The sequence below is a fragment of the Cyprinus carpio genome, chromosome A7 (assembly GCF_018340385.1).
Source record: "Cyprinus carpio isolate SPL01 chromosome A7, ASM1834038v1, whole genome shotgun sequence".
NCBI classification, from domain to species: Eukaryota; Metazoa; Chordata; class Actinopteri; order Cypriniformes; family Cyprinidae; genus Cyprinus; species Cyprinus carpio.
Window position 1 is genome coordinate 9,577,043 of NC_056578.1, and position 23,913 is coordinate 9,600,955.

The following is a 23,913-nucleotide window of genomic DNA, read 5'->3' on the forward strand; positions in this document are numbered from 1 at the left end:
CAAAAAGAGTTAGAGCTAGGTCAAGCAATTCAACCAGATTAAAATGACTTGTGGTGCCATGAACATGCTACTGTATCTGCAAGACCATTTTAATCGATGTACAGTTTTTGAAAGTATATCATACAAAATTGATATCATGAAATCATATTTAGTTATTATTGTGAGAAATTTCCCAGCATTCTCTATTGATTCTTAAAAAAAGTATATAAAGAAAACGAAATACCGGGGTAGTAAGATAGGGGTAGTTCAGAATATGACCATGTCCAATCCACTTTAATGGCAAAGACAACACTATATTAAATGGTTAATTCACAAAAATAAAATAAAATAAAATAAAATAATAAAATAAAATAAAATAAAATAAAATAAAATAAATACAATAAAATAAAATAAAATAAATTAAATTAAATAAATTAATTTTTTGGAAAAGATGATGAAAAAAAAATGTGATATTTTATTATTGTTGATATTAATATTGAAAACATATTTGTACTAAACAAAACAAAACAAAACATACTAAGAAACTGAACCATAGCTCTCAAACTCCAAAAGCAAGTGCCATTAGAGCTGGGTGATATAGCTAAATGTATCTCTCAATATTTGACAATTTTGATATATATTGATATTTTTACTTTGCCTCTTGAAACAAAATTTTGCCCCCCATAAAAAGACATGATCTGGATATCTGGATCTGGAACAGCAATTTTTTTGAAAATGTCCAAAGTTACACAATGTTGCCTAGTTTTATATAGTCGGCAAAGATTTTTTTTTTTTTTTTTTTTTTTTTTTACTAATAAACCAAAACTAATGTTTATATGAAAACTGAAACTGAGAATAAAATGTTGGTAATTAAATTTGTGTAATTAGGTCATGTTTTTCAGGGTGTCATGTTCTCATTATGTGATAAATTAAGCCAGTCATAGTAAAGTTTTTTGTCAACAAGCTGCCTCTCTACATTTCAGCTGAACAATAAATTGCTACTCTAGCTTCACTTTTGGTCATGGTGAAGTGCGTTCACACTGCTGACATGTTTACTTGTTGTAGTGCACATGAAATAAATGGCAATATACAATCAATATGCATCATTCAAGAAATGCTAATTAAATGTCACTGTTTTGGTCAATGATTTCAGCTTCAATTATTTTGGTCAAAACTGAAAATTTGTTTCGATTGCATATTTTTGGTATATGACTACATATGATAGAGCTCTTTTATTATATGGAGGATCGGACGGACTTTTTTTAATTTATTAACTGAGTATATTATATATATATATAATATAAAAAATGTATTTATAAATAATGTGTATTATTCAATTTTATATGAACATGAAACAAAGATATGCTTTCCAACTGAATTTAAATTTTCGGGGTGAATTATTCATTATTTTATAATATGCGTTTAAAAGTTGAAAACTGATCCAGAAAATGTATTGCTCTATTTGAAGCACAGGTTTCGAAGGTGACTAGCATATTTCATCTCTCTCTACATCTGCTGTGAATCACAGGACATCATCTAGGGACGAGATGCTGGAGGTCACTATACTGAAGATGCTATTATCCAGTTCTTACTGCAACTTACTTATGATGTCCTCCTCATCACTAGATGAAGAGGTGACAGCAAAGACAGTTTTAGATTTGGGGAGGAGCGGTGAGAGGTTGAATGAAAAAGAGATCTGCCTCTTTCGCCGAATCCTTCCTATCGTTGGGGGGCCGCATTGGGGATGGAAAAGTCAGAGCAAGTACTTATTAAACCAGATGATTTAGGGGCCTGAGAAATGGGTGGAGGACAACTAACACAAACCAGATGAGGAAAACAAATGATGTTATACTGGTACCACCTGTTCATGCACAACCTCTGTAACAAGGAATTAATTACAAAAATCTGGTATACTAACAGCAAAAGCTGTTTCTAGCAAAAAATTTGTTATACAAGCAATCTCTAGAAGCCAGAAACTGAGAGAAGAAAGGGAAATAAAGCAGCTTTACTTACCATCTATGTCCCGTTGGCTGATGGAAAGCATAGAGACTGATTTTGTGAGGGGGAGAGTCACAGATGGGCCACTGTGTCTGAACTGATGATACTTCCTTGATTTCTGAAATCACAAACTCAGATGCTCAGTGATAAAGTAATAGAAGTACAACAAGTTAGCTCAGGTCGTTTCATGTTGGCTTCAAGTAAATCCTTTCTGCATTTAAACCTAAATGTCTTGATTTGGTGAAGATGGCTCTTGTCTCACCTGACCAGTTGGACTGCAGCATTCTCCCAAATCAGACTCAGGACCTTCTTCTGTGAGAGACATCAGTGAGCCCCTCTCCTCACTGTCCTGTCTCTGAACCCCTCGCTGATCCGTGGACGGACCTCCGGACTGCGGTATCCAACGTTTGCCATCCTCAATCCCTGCTGCTAGACCCTCCAAACTATAACTACAACAAAACACATCATAAAGAACCAAGTTAGGCTAAGAAAAAAAAAAAAATAAAAAAAATTAAACAAAAAAAAAAAAATATATATATATATATATATATATATATATATATATATATATATATATATATATATATATATATATATATATATATATATATATACACATAAATGCATAAATAAAATTAAAAATGTAAAAATAAATAATTATTTAAAATATAATATAATAATACATAATTACAGTTAAAAATAAAATAAATTATTTAAAAATATATATATATAAAAATTTATAGAATGCAAAAAAATAAATAAATACAAGAAAGAAAGATTTTGAGAGTCGCCTTATTTAAAGTGATACAAAAGAAAGCAAAGCTGTGCGTGTGTGGTTCATACTGTTTTGTACCTATTGATCATCACATCTGTACCCTCACAGTACTGTATCTGTCCCTCACAGATTTTCACATCACATCAAAATAAATATGGTGTTTACATGGCTCCTTTTTCATCCAAAAAAGGCATGCATGTCTGTCTGTTTGCTGTATACTACTGACCGACCAGATGCAAAATATGCAAAGTGGATGCTGATATTACACTACAACCACCAAAGTAGTATCCAAAAATGATTCAGAACTTGTTTGTTTTACAATATAATAACTTTTATGCTGTAAGAAGTTTTTATGAAGCTAAATTAAAGAACCCATTGGGACATAATCAAAAAGTACTATAGTGAATTTCACCTACAGAATGGCTGCTGTTAGTACAAGACACCAGGACTGATCTTAGAAGCGATGCCATAGACAAACTAAAAGCTCAAAGCTGCACACAGAATAGCACAACAGCAAACCGAGGCATACTGAGAAGTGTTTTGGGATGCTAAAAATATATATGTAAACATACAGGTGGCTAGAACATTTCCAGCTGTATCGAGATCAAAATTATTTGAAACCTCAAAATAGATAAAAATGGAATAGGTAAAAAACATTACACTGTACAAACGTGAAAATTATGATTATGTCTTACTGATCTGACATTTAAAAATCACTTTAGTTGGTGTAACCTATTGTAGTCAAGTCAAATCAGGCATATTAAATATTATTTTACATTTCGGTGCAACAATGTGAAGCAGGTTTGTTACAAACATGCGCTTACCTGACATTCAGACCAGTTTCGAGAACAACAATATTAGTCATCATGTAACAAACAACAAAAGAAGCTACAACAAAAAAGTATCTCTGCAGGAACACGTCTAACTTTTAAAAGACATCATTTCATTAAGCTTTACCGAGGCTGACTGAAGCAGCACAGAATAAGGCCTAAACAAACGTTTCACTTTGCTCGGACAAACAGGTAATGCAAATGATGATGCAAAAGCTCTTTGTGCTAGTCAGAGGGGTTGGCTCTTCGGTTGGATTTACAGGAAGCTTGCACACAACGCGGTCGTACACTCGCAGTACCTGATGAGCTCTCTAATTTCTTCCAGCTCTCGACAGGGTTCACTGGGGCACCAGCTCAGACTGGCCAAAATATAGGGGGCGCCAGTGGGCACAAACCAGTTAGAGGAGTAGTAGAGTGGAAAAACGAACATTGGTTCAGTAAACAGTTTGATGAAAGATACTGGGTTGATTATTAGGCTCCTATAGATCACAACAGTAGGGTTCCAGAAGTTAAAATCCTATTCATTTTCTCCATAGAATCTTCTTATTTTTAGGGTGGAGGGTTGGGGGTCAAAAACATATATTTAAAAAATATATGGGTTAATTTGCCATCGCCAGTACTGTAATTTATGCAATGCAAGCCTAGAAATTAATAATATAAAATCTATTTAATATAAACTATATATATATATATATATATATATATATATTTTAATGTATGATTTATTTATTTATTTATATTTATATATATATTATAACAAAAAAAAAATGATCAGCATTATTTTATGAATTATAAAAAAATAATAGCTAAATAAATGATAAAATAAAGATATAAAATAATAAATATATTTATAAATATATAAAATATATTTAACAGAAAATAAAATATAAAAAATATAAATTATATTTAATACTTAAAAATTAATAAATAAATTATATATAAAAAATATATAAAAATTTAAGAAATGAATTATAAAATAAACAAATGATTTAAACAAATAAACAAACAAATACATACATAAATACATACATACATACTGGGTTCATTAACTGTAGGGGGAAGTATGGAGAAAATGAATAGCTTTTTTACTTCTGGCAAAAACATACAAAATAAAACGGGTTTCATTGCCAAATTCCCATTACTGTGATTTTTGCAGTGCAATGCATGGAAATAGGAATCACTGTTGCACTCTATATGGATTTCAGATATTAATGAAAATCTTAAAATAAAGAATATAAAAGAAAATAGGATACCTTCTTCTGTAAAACACAGGCTTTCCCTCTCCTGTACTTCGTACGGAACTGGAAATTAAAAGATGATGAGAGGGATGAGATGACATGAAAATATGAAAGATTAAACTACTATGACTTCAAAGATCTGAACAATTAAGAGCCTCTGAGAGGTCAAAGTGAAACTAGTAAAGCATGGAAACTAGTAAAGTATGGAATTACTCAAAAACGGGTTAATGCAAATGAATACAAAAAGGGAAGAGTGAGGTGAGAAAAGGGTGTCACATGATGAGAAGTGTGAGTGATGTCATTCTCAGAGCATGTCATGTTTTAGTGTGGTGTGTTTAAGGTGCTAATGCATTAGCATTCAGTGTGTTCTGCATCAAAACCTGAAAACCTGTAAATATCCATCATATTCTTTTACTATACTGCTGTTGCAATTATAAATGGATTACAAACCCCTTATTTAAAAAGACTTGGTAACACTTTACTCATATACACACATATACAGTACATACACTCAAACATTTGGGGTCAGGACTTATGTTAAAATAAATGAATACTTATATTCAGCAGGAAAACATTAAATTGATCAGACATGACGGTAAAGATGTTTATAACATTACAAAAGATCTCAATTTCAAATAAATGCTGTTCTTTTGAATTTTCTATTTATCAAAAATATCCTAAAATTACGTTTCCACAAAAACAGGAAGCTATACAACTATTTTCAAAATTGATAATAATTGAAGATATTTCTTAAGCACCAAATCAGCATATTAGAATGATTTCTAAAGGATCATGTGACATCGAAAACTAATAATTCAGCAGTTACATAATAGAAATAAATTATGTTTTAAAATACATTAAAATAGAAAACAATTATTTTAAACTAAAATAATATTTCACAATTTTACTGTTTTTTCCCCCTGGATTCTTAACCAAATAAATGCAACATTTTATTTTTTTTTTCAAAAACATAAAAAAAAATCCATAAATAAATTAATAGATAAAAAGTCTCATCGACTCTAAACCTTTCAGTTGTAGTCTGTCTGTATATTAGGACCATTAAGATTTCTTGCATTGCAACATTATGACAATTAAGCACACTACACTTTGTGTCTTATTTCTTCACTACTGTAGAAAAAAATAATAATTTTAATAAGAATTATCTTATTATTTATTATTATCATTATACATTAAAACCAATAAAACAAATACTACTATGATGTTTAAATATACCATTAAAAAACATGATATTTATCTTTTAAATAATATTGTATTTTTATGATGTACTGAGAATCAGTTTTAACAGAGCTCAAAAATATGAATGTTCCTAAGAATAAGCTTTAGAATCATCACCATCTCCTCACGTACCTGCGCTGGTTCATTTCTTCTTCCCCTCCCTGGTTCTTCCCAGGACCCCAGCTGTGTCTGCGTAATGGAGAGAGTGAGCGTACGGTGGACCGGAAGAGAGAGGCAGGCAGCGGCACCTCTGTTAGCCTGTCTTTGGCCTCCTCTTCTGCCTCTCCTCCTTGCCGCACCTCCTCAGAGCTCTCGGCCGAGGAGCTGGGATGACCCACGCTAGCCGTGTCGTCCGTGGAGGAGCAGGAGACAGACACCTCGCTCGTGCTGTCGCCTCCACCTACAGCCTCCTGCCCCTGAGCAATAAACACCAATCAGACACAAATTAACTAACAGCCTTTTGTTAAGACAGATGAAATTATTCAGCACAACAAAGTACTACTGTGCTATAAAACCTGGCTATGTCTCATCGATGAAAAATAGAAAGTGTGCAAGTGAAAAAAAAAAAAAAAACTTAAAAAGCTCTTGTTCTGCCAAAAATGCAATTGAGAGTATTTAACCAAGTAAAAAAAAAAAAAAAAAGTGTATCACAGTGTGATTAATTTAAATAGATAAATTGTATGTATATTTTTATATGTATATATATATGTGAATTTTGAGTGTTTTTTATGTAGCACTATGCTGATTCTATGGCCAGTGTTATTTTAATATTATTTATTTACCATTATTAAGTTTTTATAAATTTTATTAATTTTGGGTTTTTATATATGTCTATTTAGCTTTAATTAATTTTTAATTCAGTTCATTAGTCAACTTGTTTTATTTAGTCAGTTTCCAATGCAACATTTCTAATATTTGTTAAAGTTTGTTTTAAGTTTTTGTCCAAAATTTTTGCTTTGTTTTTGTTAAATGGAATAAAGATGTTATTTTTATATATAGTTTTAGTTTTAGAATAAAAATAACAACATTGATCTTTACCTCATGGCATAAAACAGTTTAGCAAAAATAAGCAGTGTGTGTGTGTGTGTGTGTGTGTGTGTGTGTGTGTGTGTTTGTATTTGTGTGTGTGTTTAATATTTCTATTTACCTTTCAATTATTTTAAACTCAATTTAAGACATTTAAGTTCATTCTTATTTAAAGTTTTTATTCAAATTTAAATTCTTTACGTTCTTTATCTAATTTTTAGCGTGTGGGGGGTATTTCTATTTAGTTTTATTTTTAATTCAGTTTTAGTAATTTTAGTGCTTAAGCATATTTCAGTTAGCTGCAAAGGCAACATTTCTCATTTTCATTAAATGTAGTTTTTGATCTAATAATTGTATTTTATTTTTTAGTTTTAGGTAACAATAACAAAACTAACCCTGACCACATGACCTGACCTATTTTTGATTAACTTTTGAATTATATATGAAATTTAATATTGAAGAAAACTAAATTTTGAAAAGTTTGCATTGAGAAAATTTCAAAATTGAACAGAGAAAATAATATCATTGTATTATTATTACCGCATTTTTGATTATTTTTAGAGCGTTTTTTATTTCCTCAAATTTATTCTATAACACTCATTCACGTCTGAAGCATACCTAAACTGTAAGAGTTTGTTTACCTCAAACTTATGTGCACCTCTCAGACTGCTGTGTGTCACTTTAAAGTGAAAAAGTATGTCACTGAATCATCAGCAGGGTGAAATGAGTCTGATAGACCGACTAAGACGTCACACACTTCACACAGACACACACTCACAGACTCCTTATTTTCATCCATCCAGGCATCTTGTGACACACACAAACCGTATCCTATGTTCTCACACACCTTAACTTAACAGTCATGAGCTTCCTTGGTTTTGATGAGTCTATTGTGCCGAGTGTTGGTGGCGTGAGAGACAAGGTGAAGAGGATTTGAGCTTCTGACACACATTGAGGTTTTTGTCGGTGTTCTGGGGGGGATGAAAGCCTTCTATTCATGCGCCCCTGAAATAGCTTCTATTGAGCATGTGTGCGAGGAAGCAGAGGGGGTGGTTTATGAGCGTGTGTGCGAGTGTGCAAGAGGTTTAAAAGGGTTCTAGAGAACTTATAACCACGTGACCTAGTGGAAAAAAAACCCTCCGGTGGATTTTAACATTTAGGTGTCCTAAAAATCAACCAGAAGTTCGCTCACATGAACATAAAAAAATTACCAATTCTGCATTCATCACCGGAAATGTATCATAGTTCTGAATTTCTTCTCTGCATTATGTGCTTATTGTTTTTTGTAAAAGCGGGGGTTTTAAAACTGGGGTTCACAAGTCGGTGCAAGATAGTCCACAGAAATGTTCAGAGAAATAAATAATAAAATGAAAAAAATGAATAAATAATAAAGTAAATTAAAATTAAATTGAAAGATTTAGTTAAGTTAATTAAGTTCAGTTAAAATAATATGTTTTAAAATATTATATATTAACTTTTTTTATTATTATATAGTATACATAACTCTTTATATTACATGTAAATTTGTAACTTTTTTTATATTAAGGGGATCATCATACTGTATCTGGGGGTCCATAGCATGAATTTATTTTTTAATCCCCTGTGATAAGCAATCACTTTTACTATTCCTCATATTTCAAATTAGGGACTTTTCAAAGCTGTTAAACCTCGGTATTAAACTTTTATGCATGAGTCATCTTGCACACTTGTGCAGACATGAATGAAACCTCAGATGTGTGCAGCTAGTTGTGCTCTATTAATTTTCAAAATAAGCTAGACCAATTATTTTGCCTGCTGGAAAATAAAATAAAATAAAATAAAATAAAATAAAATAAAATAAATAAAATAAAATAAAATAAAATAAAATAAAATAAAATAAAATAAAATAAAAATAAAAAAAATTAAAAAAAAAAATAAAATAAAATAAAATAAAATAAAATAAAATAAAATAAAATAAAATAAAATAAAATAAAATAAAATAAAATAAAATAAAATAAAATAAATTAAAATAAAATAAAATAAAATAAAATAAAATAAAATAAAATAAAATAAAATAAAATAAAATAAAATAAAATAAAATAAAATAAAATAAAATAAAAATCTTACACTGAGGGAGACAATCAAGCCATATATAGAGACCAAAATATCAAAGACTTAAGCAGTAAGCAACCACATTACAATGCCCAATGTGGCAAACAACTCACATTTCTTCAGAAAATGTAATGATCTTCCTCACCTTTCTAAAGATGTTGTCCTCTCCAGTGTCAGGACTGAGAAATCCATCTGTATCGCTTCCTGAGTCCCGAAATGTGACTGTTTCTGAGTTGCAAGTGTGAAACTCTCTGCAACTTTCTGCAACAAACACACACAGTTTTACATGATGACAGACAAATTTACAGCATTTACTATAAAAAGCAGCGTGCTAAAAATAGCTTGTTTTTCCAGTTAAAGTCTATCATAAAAGTCTCCAAAGTAGTTCTCTTACTGAAGCCCAATGTCCTCGTTAACAAAACATGTGATGTCCTCTTCAGAACAGATCTTTGTACAACAGCACGTGTTCACGACATGTCTGACTTTCTTGATAGGAGAAGTATCTGAAGTGTCTGTCACACCGTCGCGTGGGTAACAAAACCATATCACGTGGGAGACAAAACCATCATGATAAACCTCAACAGATTCCATCACCTAGAAAAATACCGCCTGTTTCCCTCCCTCTCCCTCTCTCGCTTTCTTCTAGTCTTTTAAAGTGCAACACACTCACTGTATAAGTTTAGTGTAAGTGAAGAGAGTAAGTGTGACGGCTGGGATCAGCACTCAGAGATCTGTCACGAGAGTGTGAGCTTCATCAGCTGTCACACAACACACAGGTGGCTCCATGTTTTGGGATGTAGAGGAGGGGACTCGCTGGGACCGCTACAGCTGCCCTTTCTCTACGCGTGTGTGCTCTCAATGCTATAGTAAAAGTAAACGTCATTATTACCTCAGCTGCAGATAAACAACTGACAACATAAACACACAGGTCATGACAGGCACCTGAGAAAAATTCAGTGCATCGTATTTACATATAATCCCAGTTACATTTGGTTATTTTTAGTATGTTTTTGATATGATTCATGAATCATAATTTTTTTAGATGCTAAAAAATGTCTCCAGTTCCAGTACTCCAAACTGTAAACAGTGTGGCTCTGCTGTGCTTTTAAATAAATAAAAATGAAAAAAACATACACATTAAATTAAATGTTTGCATGTTATTGAAAACAGAAAAGCAAAAAATAAAAAAGAACAATTTTTTTGGCATTTTACTAAAAAAACAAAAAGTAAATTACATCTTTGAAGTAGTCAAAGCTTGGTTTTAAAAACATTGTACTGTGTTGAAACTGCAACCATGCAACTAGAATGTGATTGTAAAAATGCAATTTCTCCAGGTCCAGTACCTGAAGTTGCAATGCACCACAATGCAATCAATGCAAAGAAATGCAAAGCAATGCAATGAAATGCAATGCAATGCAATAAAATGCAATGCAGTTAAATGAAATGAAAAAATTTAGCTGTTTAATAAAAAGCTAAACAATAAATAATAAATAAAATAGAAAAAGTAAGCAATAAAAAATAAAATAGAATAAATAATTAAAAATATAACAGAACGATATGTTTAGCATGTTAATGAAAATAAACTAAAAAAAAAAAAAACATGTAGAATAAAATGTGCATTTCTTTTTTTAGTATGGTTTTAAAAACACTGCACGGTGACAAACTTGAAACCATGCAACTGTAATGCAACGTTGTTATATGTTGTAAAAATGTTTGATGCTTGCAAGGAAGAGATTAATAAATCTCAACCCACTTCCTGCATTTACAAAGACACAGCAGTGATCAGTGATAAGAAAGTTGCGCATTTAAGACAATCCAGTCAGGGTAGTCTAACTGGAAAAAAGCAAGCTATATGCCACTTATGTTTACAATAGGTTAAAATACACATTTCATTAAACAGGAAATCTCTCTTTTTAGCACTGCATCATGTTTCCGGCTTGAATGCATTTAGTTTTTTTTATACCAGAAACTGTTGGTGTAATAAAGGTGAACAGTCTTCAGAATAGTTACAAGTAAAGATAAACAATGCCTTCATGCTCCTCTATACGAGCACTTGCCCTTACTATCTTCTGTTCATTGTGCACAACACAATTCATCATACTTCCTTAAGAACCTCACTATAAGAAAACAAGATTTTCCTTTCTCTTCTAAAATTAAATGGTTCAGTCTGTGTAGACACACTCCAGTGTTTACAATGCAAAGTTCACACCTCCCTGGGAAGCAAGCCAATCATAACAGAAGTCATTTACATATTGTATACAAGTCTTAAAGGTACACACATCAAAACAGCCTGTTTAATTCTAAGGGTCAGAGAGAGGGTGGAAATGTTTTTATACAAGAAACTGTGGCTAACATTACAGTTTAACTGTATACTGCCTACACAGACAGCATCCTAAGTGTCGAGGAACCCCATAAACAAGCACACATGCCACACAAAACAGCACTCATCACATGAAGTGCATGAGCGATGTGACTCACAAATGAATCAGAGAGAAAATGATGTTAACATGTTGCCAAACTTACAACATGCGCACAAAAAAGCACACAAATACATAAAAGCAGTTTGATATAATTAATGATTAACTGTTTAAGACAGTTGTTTGCTATCAAATCTTTGCAATAAGCTCCCATTAGTTAATGCATTAACTAAAATTAACTAACAATGATACATTTATTTATTGCAGTGCTTATTAATCTTTGTTTACATATAAAAATACTGCTTATTGTTAGTTCATGTTAGTTCAGATACATATTATCAAACACAATTATTGATTTTAATAATGTATATTAAATGTTAAAATGAACATTAACTACAATTAATAAATGCTTTAGAAGTATTTTTCATTTGTTAACTAGTTAACTTGTTAATAGATTATTATTGTAAAGTGTTATGAAAACTTTTTAGTACTGAATTAAACACACTAGCATTCAAAAACTTATAATTAAGATTTTTTTTTTTACATTTTTAAGACTTATTCTCACCAAGGCTGAATTTATTTGCTTTAAAATACATTAAAAGCAGTAATATTATAAAATATTATTACAATTTAAAATAACTGTTTTCTATTTGAAAATCAAAATATATTCAAAATATCATTTATTCCTGCTATGGCAAAGCTGAATTTTCAGCATCCATTACACCTATTACCACTGAAAAGTCTGGGGTAAGATTTAAAAATGAATGAAAAAAAAAATACATTAATAATAATGAGCCATTATTAATAATTGAGCAGCAAATCAGCATATTAGAATGATTTCTGAAGGATCATGTGACACTGAAGACTGAAATAATGGCTGCTGAAATGGATAAGCTAAAATTAAGCTCAACTAGATAAATATTAGTATTGAATTACATAAACAACAACATGATATCAGGTCATGGAAGTGTGATCTTACCTGTGGATAAGTTGTGTCTCTTCTGGGAAACACTGGAACACAGTGCGTCTTTGTCTCTGTGGATCTGGGGACAGAAAGAGGAAGATATGGTCTTACGCATGTGACTGTCTAACTGGAAAAAAGTTGTTTAACATATTCAAAGCAAATATAAACATCAGACTGCATTCAAATTTGATGAGTTTTTTCATTTTCTTTCACTAGAAAAAAGGTCAATGAAACCGAGGGTTTGTAGTGAATGCCTAAGCAACTGAAGAAGCAGCTTTGCTCATATACGCTCAAAGACTGCAGCATATATGAGGTTAGAGCTCAGTCTGTGGTTTGTGGACCCCATAACAGCTGCATCTCACTCATCATAGACCACACACCACCTCACACCAGCCCTGAGGGACAACAGCGGCTTCAGCAATCAGCCAATGCTGAGATGCTCCCCACAAGCCAGACATGCAAACAAACTACTGCTGGCTGAATTCAATCCAATCCATAGAAGAAGCAATGGCTGCAATTATAAAACCGAGCTTTTAAAACAGATCCAGCTCAAATAAGATACGCTACGTTTGAGTATGTTGTAAAATAAAGCAATAAGCCAAGAGAGGCTGTGCGCTACAGTGAATTCACTCCATTAATCCATTGTTAAGTTTAATTATTAACTATGATTTTTTTTTTTTTAAGTTTATAAATGAATGAATACAGGGAGTTATAGATTATAGCAAATTTCTTTTTTTTTGTAAAGAGGAAATAGTGTTAAAAAAAAGCATTTAATGAAAAATATAAATATTATATTTGGCAAATATAAAAATACATTTAAAAAAATGGTGGCCAGCATAATTATTTTTTTTAATCCATATTGTTGAGCAATTTTAAAATAACAATTATGAAGAAAAATAAACAGTTTTTTCACCAAATATGGTTTTGAAAAAAAATTAAAAAATAAATGTTATTAATTCTGCGAAGACACATTCAATTGATTAGTATATTGAAGAGACCATAAAGACATTTACAATGTTACAAAATATTTCTATTTCAAATAAATGCTGTACTTTTTAATTTTCTATTTATCAAAGAATCCTGAAAAATGTATTGCGGTTCCCTGTTTTTTTAACATTGATAATAATAAGAAATATATATATATATTAGAATGATTTCTGAAAGACTGGAGTAATGATGCTGGAAAAAAAGCAGGGAGTGTATATTACAATTCTTAATTTGTTTTAAGCACACCAGCAGAAAAAGCATTCCTAACACAGGTCACATATGGCTTGGTGCTAAAAAGAGTTAAATTCTTGTGTATCTAGTATACCATACTTCCTTTTAAGTAAGTCCAGTTTCAGTCTGTATTATACTAAAGAGGCCCAATAAATTTCATGCCTGCTTGCCTACGATATGTCAGCTTTTGATCTGAGGCACTGAAAGGGTGAATACATACAGTCTATTGGAAATGTTTACACAGATCTCATGTTACAAACAGCAACCTGTACAAAGCACCCACAATAGAAAGTCTGTATTAAAGCGACCTCCATCGCTGATGGTTATTCACTCGGCTGGAAAGCACACTGAAAAGCTCTTTCGCCTTTGTTATAACCCAGCTACAGGGTCACCCAGGTGATGCAAGATCGGACGGGAGAGAAAGACAGCCGACAATGGATCCCTAGAGGGAGCGAATACAGGAGAAAAACGTGAAGAACGAGAGAAATGGCTTCTGATTTGACCCAAGAGCAGGGACTAATTATGTTCACACCCTCAAAAACCAAGTGGCCGTGCACAGTTTTAAAGCAGTTAACAATGCACAACACTCCATTGATGAGCTCTGACTATCCACTGTGTGCCTCTGGGAAGGCAGTGCGTGTGGAGAACACAAGCCCTGCCTACAGACAGGCCAGAGAGCACAAACACACACTCTTTGGGTTATCCATACAGCAGTTATCATCATAGTGAGTGATGATATCACACATCCACTGCGGCTGAAACACCAACAAAGATTAAAGAGATTATAAATGAAAAGAGCTGTATTGTTAAGGCATAAGTGGCAGAACTCTAAACGAGATGTATAGCTGTTAGAATGTGAGCGAATAGGTTGAGGGTTTGTTTAATTATAAAGTGTAGGAGATGTTTTCATTGGATGAATGAATCCTTTCTTAGGCTTTGTTCACGCTAAAATCAGAGCCATTTGTCCAGGGGAGTCAAAGACGGCACGTATCAAATGTGCAAGACGATTTGAGGAAAAATATTAATAGTAAATTATGCACAAAACAATTACATCCATTTATGGTTGGTAGGATTTTTTTATTGGTTTTGAAAGAAGTTTCTTAGAAAGGGTCCATTTATTTGAGAAAAAAACAGTAAAAACAGTAATATTGTGAAATATTTTTACAATTTAACAATTTTATATTTCAGTATACTTTATAAAGTAATTTATTTCTGTGATGCACAGCTGAATTTTCACTATCATTACTCCAGTCTTCAATGTCACATGATCTTTCAGAAATCACTCTAATAAGACGATTTGCGATTTGCACTTGCTTAATTTTTTTTAAAAGAACAGCATTTATTTTTAGCATTTTTTGTAACGGTGTAAAAGTCTTGCCACTTTTCAGCAATTTAATGCATCCTTGCTGAACAAAAGTAATAATTTCTTACTGACCTCAAACTTTTGTGTTCTACTGCATGTTATAGTAAAAAAAAAATATTCAGAATATATTAATACTGATTCAATGTAAAAGTTTGACTGAGCAGGAGACCACAAACATTTGAGTCTGATAGGCCAAAAGGGCTTAGTTCTGCTCCAGAAAAAATAACTGAAGTATAGCATATTTAACCTATTACACTTTATTAGACATAATGCACAAATTTAAAATGCAATGCAATCGCATTCAGTATGTACAGTAACAGAGAATTTGTTTCAAAAAGCAACTCCGTGAATAAGGAAAAGGGGCTAAAAACCAAACCAGCTTGAACATAAAATAAACATTTGCATTTCTAACTGCCACTGAGCTATACGTACACAAAAGAGACTGATATTTAAATACAAACCCGATTCCAAAAAAGTTGGGACACTGTACAAATTGTGAATAAAAACAGAATGCAATGATGTAAAAGTTTCAAATGTCAAAATTTTATTCAGAATACAACATATATGACATATTAAATGTTTAAACTGAGAAAATGTATCATTTTAAGGGAAAAATAAGTGGATTTTAAATTTCATGGCATCAAAACCTCTCAAAAAAGTTGGGACAAGGCCATGTTTACCACTGTGTGGCATCCCCTCTTCTTTTTATAACAGTCTGCAAGCGTCTGGGGAATGAGGAGACAAGTTGCTCATGTTTAGGAATAGGAATGTTGTCCCATTCTTGTCTAATACAGGCTTCTAGTTGCTCAACTGTTTTAGGTCTTCTTTGTCGCATCTTCCTCTTTATGATGTGCCAAATGTTTTTCTATGGGTGAAAGATCTGGACTGCAGGCTGGCCATTTCAGTACCCGGATCCTTCTTCTACGCAGCCATGATGTTGTAATTGATGCAGTATGTGGTCTGGCATTGTCATCTTGGAAAATGCAATGTCTTCCCTGAAAGAGATGACGTCTGGATGGGAGCATATGATGTTCTAGAACTTGGATATACCTTTCAGCATTGATCGTGCCTTTCCAGATGTGTAAGCTGCCAATGCCACACGCACTCATGCAACCCCATACCATTCTGATATGGCTTCTTTTTTGACCTATAGAGATTTAGCCGGCAACGGTGAATGGCATGGTGGATTGTGTTCACCGACAATGTTTTCTGGAAGTATTCCTGAGCCCATGTTGTGATTTCCATTACAGTAGCCTTCCTGTATGTGATGCAGTGCCGTCACGTCACGGGAAGATCATGGGCATCCAGTATGGTTTTCCGGCCTTGACCCTTATGCACAGAGATTGTTCCAGATTCTCTGAATCTTTGGATGACATTATGCACTGTAGATGATGATAATGTCAAACTCTTTGCAATTTTTCTTGAGAAACTTTCTGATATTGCTCCACTATTTTTCGCCGCAGCATTGGGGGAATTGGTGATCCTCTGCCCATCTTGACTTCTGAGAGACACTGCCACTCTGAGACGGCTCTTTTATACCCAATCATGTTTCCAATTGACCTAATAAGTTGCAAATTGGTCCTCCAGCTGTTCCTTATATGTACATTTAACTTTTCGGGCCTCTTATTGCTACCTGTCCCAACTTTTTTGGATTGTGTAGCTCTCATGAAATCCAAAAGGAGCCAATATTTGGCATGACATTTCAAAATGTCTCACTTTCAACATTTGATATGTTATACTGTATATATTCTTTTGTGAATAAAATATAAGTTTATGAGATTTGTAAATTATCCCATTCCTTTTTTACTCACAATTTGTACAGTGTCCCAACTTTTTTGGAATCGGGTTTGTATATAAAACAAGACTGATATAAGAGGCATTTACACTCTTAAGAATAAAGGTTCATTATTGGCATCTATGGTTCCATAAAGAACCTTTAATTTCCATGGAATTCAACCACACCAAAGGTTCTTTACTCTGAATATGGGTTAGATTTTATAAATGTTCTTTTCACTGAATGGTTCTTTGGGAAAACAAAAATGGTTCTATGGCATCACTGTGAAAATACCCTTTGAATCTTTATTTTTAAGAGTGCCTGGGAGTGTACAGTATTTATCAAATACCCAATAAATACAGTTTACTCATTTCAAAATTCTATCTATCTATCTATCTATCTATCTATCTATCTATCTATCTATCTATCTATCTATCTATCTATCTATATGTCTGTCTAAAAAAGAATAACATCAAACACAAAACTGCATGCTTACATGTCAACCACAATATTTTGTGATGCTCTAAATATGCTTCAAACCGCTCTCCATAACACAGGCCCAAACCCTGTAGTCTGTTCAGAGCCAAACATGGCCCAGTGTCCCATTCCAGAACCTGGCACCGCTGCCGTTCTCACTGCATATTTGTGGCGCTAGGGGAGAAACCAAAAAGGCAGTGCCAACAGACTCTGTCAAGCGCAGAACATTCTGATGTGTACCCAATAAAAACACATCTGGTATGAAAATGCACAGACCGTGCGCTGGCTCTCAATGCATGCAGCGGGAATACAAAAAAAAAACTGTAATACAAAAGCAACTGCTTCAGGATAAAATTTATGGTACGATAAGAACACGTTAATCAGTAAGTGGGATATTTTGAATCTAATTTCTGTTCCTACAGGACCATTTGTGTTTTCAAGATCTGCGTCTTCAAACTGCGCAAAGCTTCAAAATCTCTGGTTTGTGCTGATTGTAGAGATGGTGGTTTTTAGTTGCAGTAGAGCGCTATGAAGTCACTTGGCCGACGGCCCGTCTCCATCATTCTCTCCAGGCTGAGAGCCAAAGGAAACCGTTAGGATTTGAGCAGCGGCTCCCAGACTGTCACCAAACTGAGTTGCCCCTTCCACTCATGCAGTTCCTGACCTCAACATGTATGCGCAAACACACGCACAAACTCCATTTACAGTCAAAACATTGTATCTGAGCTTTCCCAGAGGCATTTCTCCAATCCAACAGCCATCCAGTCTTTAGGAGTCATTAAGAACTGAAGGCTAGAGAAATGCACTGAATGAAAAATGTACTAGGATAACTTACAAAACATTTTACTTTTGAAATACAGTACAGTTCAACAGTTAGGGGTCAGAATGATTTTCTTTGAAATAAATTAATTTTATTCAGCAAGAATGCATTAAATTGATCAAAAGTGGCACAAAAGACTATTTAAAATTAATGTTGTTCTTTTGAAATTTCTATTTACCAAAGAATCTCGAAAAAGATTTGCATTAGAGGAAGAAATTTCACAATATACTTGTATTTTTACCTCTTGATTCAAGACTTCTTTCAAAAACATGAAATACATTTTACCAATCCCACACTTTTGAATTGCACTGTATGAAATTTGAGTGAAAAACCATAATCGAAAAGAAAAGGGTGTGGGAGTTAATTTTATAAATCAAGAATTAATTTTATTGTAAAAACTTGACTCTATGATAAAATAGTTTTTTACAAAGACAAGTATTGTACTACTTTGGAATAATGTGCAATGATGAATCATTTACAATAAACCCATGAATTCTGTTTATATTGACTTCAAATGCACTCAATCAACTGTACTGAATCAAATGACTCAGTGACTCTATGACCACAGGCATTAAAATTCAAAAGAGGAAAATGAGTCATGAATTGCCATGTGAGAGATACACAAAAGCTTGACGGCAATAACACTTAACACATAGTTCAATAGTTTGAGAGCTTAGGGATGTAAGGTTTGGAAAGAAGAGACATCTGTGCTAATGACTGTTAAGACCAATCAAACCACACGTCTTCATTGTATGATCAAACTGGCAGATCAACGCTTCAGGGTGTTTATCTGTTGAACCACATTAAACAGCTGAAAACAAGCTGCAACTCAAACAGTCTTAGCTCTGGCTTGATGTGTGAATGTCAGAATGTCAAGCCAACAAAAGAACTATGAATCAACAAATAAGACACGAAAGAGTTCGGACACTCAGAAATAACATCTGACTGCAAACGCCACAGACATGGCCATCACGTCTTACAGGAACAGACGCTTTCTATGAACATTAGCTTGGAAGATAATTGTTAAAACAAGTTAGCAATACTTTTGAAAATCAATTATAATAAGTACAGAGTAATAATGAGATCACAGTTGAGATCTGTGAGATTGCTGTATATATCTATAAATGTCTCAAACTGTGATTGATGGCAAGGTCTGCGGTAAAAGATCTCAACATGAACTCAAACACTTCAATTCACAAACTTCTGACAAGTGATGCTGCCCACATTCATCTTATAACACTATACTCTTACAACAAATCGCTCATTTTATAAGGCTTTAAGGAGAAACTTAGAAATTTATATAAACACTTTTATAAAAATATATATATTTTGCTTTTTTATTCTATTAAGATGTTATATATATATATATATATATATATATATATATATATATATATATATATATATATATATATATATATATATATATATATACACACACACACACACATTACATACAAATATAGTTAGTACACATATACTCATACACTCACTTTTATATAGTATAATTTTTTTTGCTATGTTATGCTACTAAAAAAAAACATACATACATATGACTGAAACTTATTTTATGCTGTTAACAAAATACAAACATTACTACTGACCTACTCAACAAAAATAGATATTTAATGTTTTATAATAATTTAGAAAAGTTAAAGCTGTACAAGCTTTGAGCTGTGGAACTAGTTTAAAACCTACATTTTATATTATATATAGTTACAATGCAACGGCACCGAATGTCAACATTTCTTCTTAAAGATCTTCTTACCTTGATTAAAACTACATCCACAGTTCTCTCTCCTTTGGCACACAAACTATACCTCCGCTTGTATCGCTCGTACATCTTTCCAACACGCGTAAGAAGAAACCGTGACACTGAACAAAGCTTTTTTCCCACATGAGGTCCTGACAGGCACAATCTCCACGGCTCAAGCGTTTGGAAAAATGAGACGCTCCTAATCTTTCACATCTGCGTGAAGGACCGGCCCCTTTCCCTCGCTCATCCCCCACTCCTCTCTTTTCCCTCTCTGTCTCTCTCTCTCTCACACACATACACACACACACTCGCATATGAAAACAGTCTCTTTTCCTCTTTCATTGTGCCTGCCACCTCATCCCACCCCATTGACTCTTTATCTGCACACGGGTCATTCCTGCTATGAAGTACCTTTTAATAGTCCAAAGTGTCTTAATATGCAAATCATATTATTTGGTTCACATTTAAGTGCACATGAATTTAAAATAATTTCTTTACTTTGGTATGAGCAGGAAATTTGTCATGCTGCACCTACTGTACTAACATGAAAAATTGTCTTAAGAAATTTCCATAGTTTCCTGTTTTTTTTTTTTCTTTCTCCAATCAAAATGTTTTTAAAAAATGGTTTCCTTAGATTATTTTTTAAAATAAATTTATAGTTAACATTAACACTGACTAAAACTTAAAGCATTAAAAAAAACATTTATTACTCATATTTAAATTAAAACTGCAATGAAAACACAAAATAAATATGAAAAAAACATCCAAAATATAATTAAATACTATAATAGTATATTTAAAAAAAATAAGCTCTTAGTGTTGTGTAACATCCCTGAATTAACAAAAGCCAGGTCCTTGATTACATCATCCTCCAGGAAGTGACATCATTTGGGAGGGAAAGCAACAGCAATGCTATTATCTAATAAATATTAGAAATGGATTTGAGGAATTCTGTCATATTAGGTGGCTTATTACAGTTTAACATGGGTAAGTTAACTCTCACACAGCAACGGCTAACCTTAGCTATTTTTTTCCTGTTAAACGTCGTGCCATTGTATAAATAATCAAGTTCTAATTAAAGCGTCTTCGCTTGACCGGAGCATATTTCTGTGAGTCTGATAGCCTTATATAGAAATATTTCCTAATTTCCTACAAAGTTCAAAAAGTACTGCAGAACAAGAACGACCCACAGAGTCGCTTTTCTTTCTCTGTGTCTCAGTTCAATTCAGTTCAATTCAAGTTTATTTGTATAGCGCTTTTTACGATACATATCATTGCAAAGCAACTTTACAGAAAATTAAGTTTCTACAATATTTAGTAGTAGCTTATCAGTGAAGACTGTCAGTTAGTGTGCATTCGGCAGAAATGTTCAGAAAAATCGATAAAAGACGTAAACAAACAGACGATTAACACTATTAACAGCAATTATGCAATCAAACTTATAGCAAAATGTGGTAGTTCTGTATGTTGTCAGTTCTCCTTCCTTCTCTGAGTTGAGTCCCTGCAGGAAAGCCTGTCCTGTGGTATATGCTGAGAAAAGCCCTAATGCCTTTCTGATGGACACTACCACTGAAGCTTTGTCAAAGTTCTTCAGTGTTTAGCGCAAACACAGAGGAAACGAGGCTGAGCAACACTTACTAGTGATTTCTTCCATCTGCTCATGATCTCCAGAGGTGAAATAAGCAAAAAAAAAATTAAAAAAAAAACGTGGCTCTGTGTGTTGCCAGGATGGGGCCGGTTATAATTTGCAGGAAAAGGCCTTCAGCACTTGTGGTTCACATAAAAGGGTAACCCCAGCCCCCCATTCCCCCAAACGGTTGTAAAGAAGCCTGTGGATGAACAGCTGGCCCAGATGTCACACCATTAAACTGTCAATGTCCAACAGGAGAACGGCTGATCTAATAATCATTATGTAACCTGATACACTGTGCCCCACAAAGTCAATTAACTGCATTTTGTCAATTGCTTCACTGTATGCATCTCTATCAGCTATCTCTAGAGCTCTGATTTGAACTCTTACAAAAAACAAACAAATCCACATTGCTTCTGCACTTCACGCCTCAACGCTACCACATCTTGTGTTTCTGTGAACCCAGAAACAAAATAAACTCTTTTACCTTGAATAACAAGAGCACAATCACATTGTGTGTGTGCAGCACTTTAGAGTAAACAAACAACACTGAAACAAAAAATAATATCATCTGGCAGAGAGCATATGGCTGCATATACAGTACCGGTCAAAGAGTGTTTTTTGTGTGTGTGTGTGTGTGTGTGTGTGTGTGTGTGTGTGTGTGTGTGTGTGTGTGTGTGTGTGTGTGTGTGTGTGTGTGCTTTTTAAGCCTCTTAGGTTCACCAAGGTTGCATTTATTTGATCAAAAAATACAGTTAAATCAGTAATATTGTGAAATATTATTACAATTTAAAATAACCATTTTCTATTCGAATATATTTTAAACTGTAATTTCTTCCTGTGATGCAAAGCTGAATTTTTAGCATCATTCCTCCAGTCTTCAGTGACACACGATCCTTCAGAAATCATTCTAATATGCAGATTTTCTGCTCCAGAAACATTTCCTATTATTATCAGTGTTGAAAACAGTTGTGCTGCTTAACATTTTTTTGTAAATCCCTTATTTTTGTGATTTTATTTTTACATTATAAATGTCTTTACAATTTAATGCATTCTTGATGAATAAGATAAGAAAAAACATTTAACAGAGCCCAAACTTTTGAACGGTAATGTATTTCTGTTCTTTATTGTAGCACTGGCTCCAGATAACCAAAGATATTACTTCGGGATATTCAGATGTTTATAATAATTCTCAGATCTTTTCATATCTAGCAGGCCTAAAGATGAAAGGAAGGACCACATCTGTTATTGCTTATATATGTGCCTGACACCATGGGGACCCGACCAAAATGCTGCTGAGTAACAGGACGTTACGTTATGTTTTTTCAGGGAAACATCGCCCCCATTTGGAGCTCAGTGTTCAAAATTATTTACTTCAAAGCAACTGTAAATAATGATGAATGTTAGGATCTCACTGACAGATAATGGCAAAAAAGCATGAAGCTATTTTGGTTAAAAAGGGTTTGAAATCATAAGTGTCCGGTTAGGTTTGCCAAGCATAAACTAAATAACTTTTTTTTAACAAACATGGCATGTGATTCCGAAAAAAGTGAAACATAACAGTCAAAATCATCTATCAACATATAGTAAAACAAAGAAGTAACCAAAACAGTAAAAAAAAAAAATACTGTATTTTTGCTAACTAACTATCATGGGATGTCATTAATGTCACAACATACGCCCACAGCATATTTCATAAGTCAAGTGCAGTAAATTAAATATAAAGTCTATAAACACTATATTTTTAGTACTAACCACTTGTGCATCTTTTCTGTCCATGATATCAGGCCACATTGTCCTTTGAAAGTCCATCTGATCCTCCAAACGTGCATCTGACTCTGTGAAATTCATAAAATCAGTCAGATATTAATGATCAAAAATGTAAAAGAACAAACAATACAAATTTTAAGAAAAACAAAGAAAAATAAAGAAAAAATATGTTGTTTTTAAAGGGATACTCCACCCCAAAATGAAAATTTAGTCATTAATCACTTACCCCCATGTTGTTCCAAACCCGTAAAAGCTTTGTTCATCTTCGGAACACAATTTAAGATATTTTCGATGAAAACCGGGAGGCTTGTGACTGTCCCATAGACTGCCATGAACGACATGGGGGTAAGTGATTAATGACTAAATTTTCATTTTGGGGTGGAGTATCCCTTTAATAACATTATTTGTAGTTCACTCAAGAATGGAATATACGAGTCATGATAAATTAACTAAAAACATGTCCTGCACTGCAAAAGCATCAACCAAACAGGCATATTTCAGGAAATTGTAAATCTGGCTATTTTTGTTTAGTTGCATAACTCAGCAAAGAT

General features: G+C 33.1%; 1 protein-coding gene across 5 annotated transcripts in view; it reads right to left on the bottom strand.

The window, feature by feature from the left end:
- LOC109083038 (A-kinase anchor protein 13-like) overlaps nucleotides 1–23,913 on the bottom strand; it is a 69,015-nt gene that overhangs the window by 20,071 nt on the left and 25,031 nt on the right. For 3 of the 5 annotated variants that reach the window (XM_042759531.1, XM_042759530.1, XM_042759532.1), the window contains exons 8-15: nucleotides 23,348–23,430; nucleotides 12,570–12,633; nucleotides 9,319–9,434; nucleotides 6,189–6,472; nucleotides 4,836–4,883; nucleotides 3,882–3,941; nucleotides 2,240–2,426; nucleotides 1,993–2,095 (exon numbers count right to left, since the gene is read on the bottom strand). In XM_042759531.1, coding sequence (XP_042615465.1) covers nucleotides 1,993–2,095; nucleotides 2,240–2,426; nucleotides 3,882–3,941; nucleotides 4,836–4,883; nucleotides 6,189–6,472; nucleotides 9,319–9,434; nucleotides 12,570–12,633; nucleotides 23,348–23,430 — 945 coding nt within the window. The remainder of the gene's footprint in view (nucleotides 1–1,992; nucleotides 2,096–2,239; nucleotides 2,427–3,881; nucleotides 3,942–4,835; nucleotides 4,884–6,188; nucleotides 6,473–9,318; nucleotides 9,435–12,569; nucleotides 12,634–23,347; nucleotides 23,431–23,913) is intronic. The other 2 variants (XM_042759533.1, XM_042759534.1) reach the window with 2 other exon arrangements.